Source organism: Pecten maximus, chromosome 7 (genome assembly GCF_902652985.1).
Source record: "Pecten maximus chromosome 7, xPecMax1.1, whole genome shotgun sequence".
NCBI classification, from domain to species: Eukaryota; Metazoa; Mollusca; class Bivalvia; order Pectinida; family Pectinidae; genus Pecten; species Pecten maximus.
In genome coordinates this window covers 7,632,989-7,639,889 of record NC_047021.1, presented here as the reverse complement: position 1 = coordinate 7,639,889, position 6,901 = coordinate 7,632,989, and the positions used below count along the sequence as shown (strand labels likewise).

The 6,901-nt window shown below is 36.3% G+C and overlaps 1 protein-coding gene across 1 annotated transcript; it reads left to right on the top strand.

Annotated features, from left to right (window-relative positions):
- The first annotated feature begins 4,312 nt into the window (after positions 1 to 4,312).
- Positions 4,313 to 6,480, top strand: LOC117331485 (octopamine receptor beta-2R-like). Its single transcript, XM_033890217.1, has one exon. It carries the CDS (start codon positions 4,491 to 4,493, stop codon positions 5,472 to 5,474), a length of 984 nt encoding a protein of 327 aa, XP_033746108.1. The 5' UTR covers positions 4,313 to 4,490; the 3' UTR covers positions 5,475 to 6,480.
- Positions 6,481 to 6,901: the final 421 nt, after the last annotated feature.

The window sequence follows — 6,901 nt, the reverse complement described above, 5'->3', positions numbered from 1 at the left end:
AACTTTAATCCTTTCAGAACTCTTGGTTTGTAGTAAGTATAAAATCTATGTGGAAATTCGGGTTTAAAAACGTGATATTTACATGTACGGTGTTTTGTATTCTTGCACAATAGTACATTTCAAAGTCTTTAAATGTATTAAAGCAGAAACCATGTCAACACTTAAAAGAGACTGTTAACCTGTGTATAAAGCAGAAGTTCTTAATAAAAAAATAAAGTGTTCTGAAAGAGGAGGCGTGTTCTGAAAGAGAAGGCATGTGTTCTGAAAGAGAAGGCATGTGTTCTGAAAGAGAAGGCAAGTGCTCTGAAAGAGGAGGCAAATGGTCTGAAAGAGAAGGCGTGTTCTGAAAGAGAAGGCAAGTGTTCTGAAAAAAGAGGCAAATGTTCTGAAAGAGAAGGCGTGTTCTGAAAGAGAAGGCAAGTGTTCTTAAAGAGGAGGCAAATGTTCTGAAAGAGGAGACAAGTGTTCTGAAGGAGAAGGCACGTGTTTCGAAAGAGAAGGCATGTGTTTCGAAAGAGAAGGCATGTGTTTCGAAAGAGAAGGCATGTGTTTCGAAAGAGAAGGCATGTGTTCTGAAAGAGGAAGCAGGTATTCTGAAAGAGGAGGCAAATGTTCTGAAAGAGGAGACAAGTGTTTTGAAAGAGAAGGCAAGTGTTCTGAAAGAGAAAGCAGGTATTCTGAAAGAGGAGGCAATTGTTCTGAAAGAGGAGGTAAGTGCTCGGAAAGAGGAAGCAAGTGCTCACAAAGAAACAACATTGCAACCTAGCATCACGTGAGTCGAACTTCATATCGCACAAGAAAACGGAAGGAATTCTTCCATAGAAATTGTGATGATGACCATTAACATTTCCTCTAGTCTTCATAAACCTGCATCTGTCGAAATCCCGTAAGGTAAAGGTTTTCTATCAATAGTTGACATATACCCCTATAATCATGGTACATGTATTTGGATCAAAGCTTGGATTATCGAATCCACTGCGATATGGAATGGTCCTGATGAGTGACTTAGTAAACTTGTTATACCCTCGAATGGTACTAATGAGTGACTTTGTAAACCTGTCATACCCTGGAATGGTACTGATGAGTGACTTTGTAAACTTGTTATACCCTCGAATGGTACTAATGAGTGACTTTGTAAACCTGTCATACCCTGGAATGGTACTGAGGAGTGACTTTGTAAACTTGTCATACCCTGGAATGGTACTGAGGAGTGACTTTGGAAACTTTATAATACCCTTGAATGGTACGGATGAGTGACTTTGTAAACTTGTCATACCCTGGAATGGTACTGAGGAGTGACTTTGGAAACTTTATAATACCCTAGAATGGTACTGATGAGTGACAGTAAACGTTTTAATATTCTGCATTGACACTGATGGGTGACAGTAAACTTTGTAATACTCTGGAATGGTACTTAGGAGTGGTTTTGGGTTCCAGGACGGTGGTCTTCCTCAAGGTACTGTCGGGCGCACTTTTATTCCGCCACCCACTTTTTCACTGTAGCATATGAAGAGGCATCTTTCTTTACCTAGAGTTGCTACCATATGATTATGGTTATCCTTAGGAGTTAAACCTTTTTTTATGCAAATATTGGATCACTGCTCTTTCACCGACTTTCTCCATTTTGCAAAAGCCGCTTGTCTTGTTTAATTTAGAGTGTTACCTCGTCGATATAAACTAACCAAAAGAGACCAGTCCTTCAGTACACGGTCCTATATAGTCAGAGAATAGTAGGACTTAAAAAGAACATCCTTGAGTAGCTCTTTCAATACGAGGCTCACAACATATCAATCATCCCTCGCACGTACAATAAAGTTACCTCGTATGTACAACTTTGTTATCTTGTTCGTACAATGTAATTAAAGTCTCCAGAGTTTAAGATGTTCCTATATGTAATTCCTAGTTCATTGTCAACTTGGAACGGATAAGTAGGATAAAGTTATGCAGAAATATTTCAATAATTTTGATATTGTGTATTGATGATATAGTTGTTTCGTTATGATAAATGTCCCCTAATATTCAGTACAGGAACCCTAACGCATGTGTAATGGAAGGTAATACAGCCGGAAATAGAAAATTATTGAATTGGAGAAACGGTCACTCGAAAAAGATGATTAAAACGCTGTCTTAAGTTTGCTTGAAGGCATAGAATTGAAAAAAAAACCTTGTTGAGAATTAACTTTTTGTGCAGGTGTAACGAGAAAATCTACATAACTTGAGCGTGACATCTTAATGACATTTCTCAGATTCCTTACATTCTAGGATTAGACTGTTCTTCGTATTTAATCATCGTTGTAGGGTTTTTTCTGCCGTCAGAGGTGCGACCCCTTCATGAACGTATACTATTAATATCGCTGGCATTTTCCCTCGTTTTGATATACATGGTTCTGGAAAGGTGTATCAGCTAATCTCTATAGAGTCTGGCAGTCCGAGTAATAGTGTTAGCAGCAAATCACCGTATGAGACGTATCTATAGGTATATAGTAAGGAATTCTGAAAAATCATGTGTCATCAAAGGAGATAGAAAACCATTGCTAGTATACATTACACTATATTACATTAGTTTCTACCACAATAGGTGGGTGTTATTCAACTCCCAAGGCAGAAAAGAATCATTACAACTGTTGAATCACAATCAGTTTATATCATACGTTGAATTAACTCTAAATGCGTTTTGATTGGTTGACACAGTAACCTTTGACCGAGACTAATTTTTAATCCCGTGGTTTAATGCAATTTGATTGGCTAACGCATGAAGGCTATTTCACGATGTCCTGGAAATAATAACGCATAAGAAATAGTTCGCAGTTTTGTTATATTGATGGAAATATATATAGATTTGTATCAATCTATTGCTTTGAAAGAATAAACCTACTTTATATTTTGTTATGATTTGCAAGAAATTGTAATATTTCCATCCATTACCTAATTTGTCAGTTTTGCATATTAATTAGCGGCATTTCAAATTAGGTCATATCCTTACATCACACCTGTTATTGTGAAAAGAAAATACGTTGGCACAAAGCATATCAATTTATCCTCAGAATAGCTTTCCCATTGTGGTAGAAACAGGTCACACAAACTCTTGGTGTTCTATATAGTATTCTTTCACTCTTGTTAGTTATTTTTCAAAAGTTTCAAAAACACAAGAGTTTCGTAGGCTATCGTTATCCATCATGACATCCGAAATGTCTTGATGCAGACTGACTTTGACACAAATAAGCAAATAGATTGTAATCTTATCATAATTTCCTTATTAATTAACAACGCAAAGTTTCAAGATATTCAAGTTGATGAAGACCATTTGGGGGAATGTTTAATGGCCGACATCAAGATATTCTGATTATTTCCATAAGAGATATGAAGTCAGACATGTTTGATGTTTGTCGATATGACCAATTGTTCCATTGTCGCCACTCTAGTTCTCATTTAACTTAGTATAGTATTTATATATTTTCAGTCGTTTAATTGATTTTGAGAATAATTGTTTCTTTGTTATGTCAGTATCTTTGTCCTGTTGTTCGTACACTACATGACATCCAATCCCTGATGTTCTTACACTACATGACATCAAATCCCTGTTGTTTTTTTACACTTCATGAAATCCAATCCCTGTTGTTCTTACACTTCATGAAATCCAATCCCTGTTGTTCTTACACTTCATGAAATCCAATCCCTGTTGTTCTTACACTACATGACATCAAATCCCTGTTGTTTTTTACACTTCATGAAATCCAATCCCTGTTGTTCTTACACTTCATGAAATCCAATCCCTGTTGTTCTTACACTACATGACATCCAATCCCTGTTGCTTTTATACATATTATATTTAATCCCTGTTGCTTTTACTCTATATTATATTTAATCCTTGTTGTTTTTACACTACAAAGCATCCAATCTCTTTTGTTTTTCATTCCACTAATACTTGATTCTACTACAGAGTTGCATGATTAAAACAGCCTACCCACCATCTAAATGTTGACCAAAAGCATTTTTTCAAGATAACAACTCATTTAAATAAAAAATAATAATTTCGCGTATTGGTTTGTTTCATTCTTTTTCTCTTATAATTTCTTCTGGTACATTTTTCAGGACAACACGACATTTGTCCGTGTACGCGTACCGTGTAATTTGTCCCGGGAGTGTAAAAAATGAAATGTGTCTTCCATTACTTATCCTAATTTCTGTAATAATAAATTACACGTCAGCTTGTTGTCCTGTGTACTGTAAATACAACATTACTCTACCTACCTTGACATTCTTCGGCGAGTTCTATTATATTCCATAATGTTCGCCGCTCGTGAATGTTTAACAACAAGAGCAGTTCCTAGGAATAGTGAGACAGGGGACTAGATCGTATTTTTTTAAATTTGGAAATTACATGTTTAAGATGGAAGTTCGAAAGCACTGCCATGGAGAATATGTGTTATTTAATGATATGATTGAGTTTGAGACGTAGCCTACAAGTGAATCTATACAAACTGAATTAAATGTACGTCTATGTTGAAAGGACCATGGATAATTTCACATCGGAGATAAATAAGGACTTCTTCACTCATGGTGCCTGGGAGAATGAAGTGATAGCCGTAAGTCTCTCCTTCTGTATTATTTTCATCGCCTCTCTCATCTGTAATATACTCGTCATCGTCACGTTCGCATCTCATCGATGTCTAAGGACGATTCATGATAAACTTATTATCTGTTTGGCCGCCATTAACCTTTTTACATCAACGGGTGTACCGTTTTATATGATCTATTCCGCCGCCCTCGATTATATCTCTGACCGGAAGTGGATGTGTCTAGTTGTGTTTTCATTTCCCTACGGAGGTATTACATCATCACTTTTTGTGCACCTCGGTTTAGCAGTTGACAGATATGTTTGCATTGTAAGTCCATTTCTTCACAGGAAGATTAAGTCGTATCACGTGATTATATGGTGTCTGATATCAATAACGTTTGGACTATCGATATCCATACTTCCAGCAGTTGGTTGGAACCACTGGGATCGTTACCATAGATGCGTCATAGAAGTATTCCCAAGTTCCTTTTCTCTAATGTTGAAGTGCATCGCATTGGTAATTTTGACGGCCAATGGAGTTATTCATGTGATTTTGCTTAGTATTGCACACAAACATTCGAAGAAGATAATCGGGGTTATACGTCACATTCGGCGCCTCCACACCACATCAGACAAGAAGAACATGAGTCTTAAAACCTTCAGCTCTACAGCAGTGGTGACGGTATTTATTTTGTGCGGAGTTTCCACTTTGTGCTGGCTTCCGGTCCTAGTGATGACGGGATTTTATCACCTCCCGAACATGGACCCCCTCCAGAAGATCATGCTCTCGCAAATTCTCTTTATGCCTATCTTACTGAATACATGTCTCAGTCCAATTATCTACGTGACTCGGAACAAACACTTTCAGAATGCTCTGAAATCTGTATTACTGAGACGTAAACATGTTTGTTTCTGAAAATGACTCAGTTTTCATCATTAATGGTGGGTCTTCGCAAACTGTTTTGTTTTTCGAAACATGGTTAAAGTATTTTTACAAGCAAATGCTATAACTTCAATGTAAGCATAGTGATAAGTTTCGAACAACTTTACTCTTGCTACGCCAAAGCCTTGTATTGTATTTTGATTGCTTACGTCAAATGTTGATCTAGTGCATGCTATTAAGGGTACCAATGTTTACTTGTAGATCCTCTGGACATATTGTTGTGTATATTTGTCCGATAACAGTCAACATTTGTTACGGAAATAATCAATAGATTTTAATACCGAATGTTGGGGAAGCATACAGGCTACTATCAAGTCAAGTGTATTATATATATAATACTATGTAAAGCACTGCTATAGACAGAGGTTTTAATCCTAGCATTCGCTGACCTACATTACCTGTGACAACACCTGTCACAGAGTAAGATACAATGTAGATATATTTGTACTAATCCTGGTTTTTGTGACCTATATTTCCTACGGCAACACCTGTCACATGGTCAGGCCTCTATATTTGTGTCAACTATTTCTTGCCTGCCTACCATTCTGAAGTCTTCTTAATCTGACATTTAGTACAATATAATACCTTTTTTTTTGTGTAAGTACTTGTCTTTTATGACCTACATAATCTTGGGCTATACTTGGTACAAGATAGTTTTCATAGATTGATATCATTATTAATATTTGTCGTCCTACATAATTTGAGGCTAGAGTTGATACAATATAATGCTGATATATTCCTAGTACAGTAGTGGCTCTTGTTTCTGACCCGATCACACCTATATAAATACCTTATCTGAGGTAAACGTTCTCTCCATCAGGTATGATTGATGCTCGTTGGCCAAAAGTCAGGCCTCTTGAAATATTTATTTGGGAGTGGACAAAGGTTATGTCCATGCGAGTTGAGCCCTGTAACAGTTTCTGTTTGTGATGACGATTTATACTTATTATTTACATGAGGTATTAAATGATAAGCTAAAGTGATGTTTTATTTTCTTTTTACTTTCTGAGTGTAGTTATGAGAGTCGTTTATTACCAATGACACAAATACCTACTTCACTGTTTCATCGACGTCTATTTATTGTATACAAGCGAACATAATAAACAAAATCCTGATTCAAATTACGATGGGACAAAATATTGACAAACAATTTTTGCATTTGTTTCTGCAAGTAAAGATCGAGAGCGTTTCTCACCTGTCCTAGCAGTTTGTTTGATACTGTTTAAGGTTCATGTGAAAACAAAAACTAGACCAACCAAAAGGGGAACACCCTTTATTATAGTGAGTTAGCTTCTACCAAATCTTGTACAGAAATCAGAATTCATATACTCTCAAGATTTTATTCTCATGATTTTTTGTCATGGTCTTTAACTTGTTTTAATTATTAATGGGAATATTAT

Bases quoted from the DNA above. Each gene is read 5' to 3' on its own strand.
- LOC117331485 (XM_033890217.1), top strand. From the start codon at position 4,491: ATGTACGTCTATGTTGAAAGGACCATGGATAATTTCACATCGGAGATA.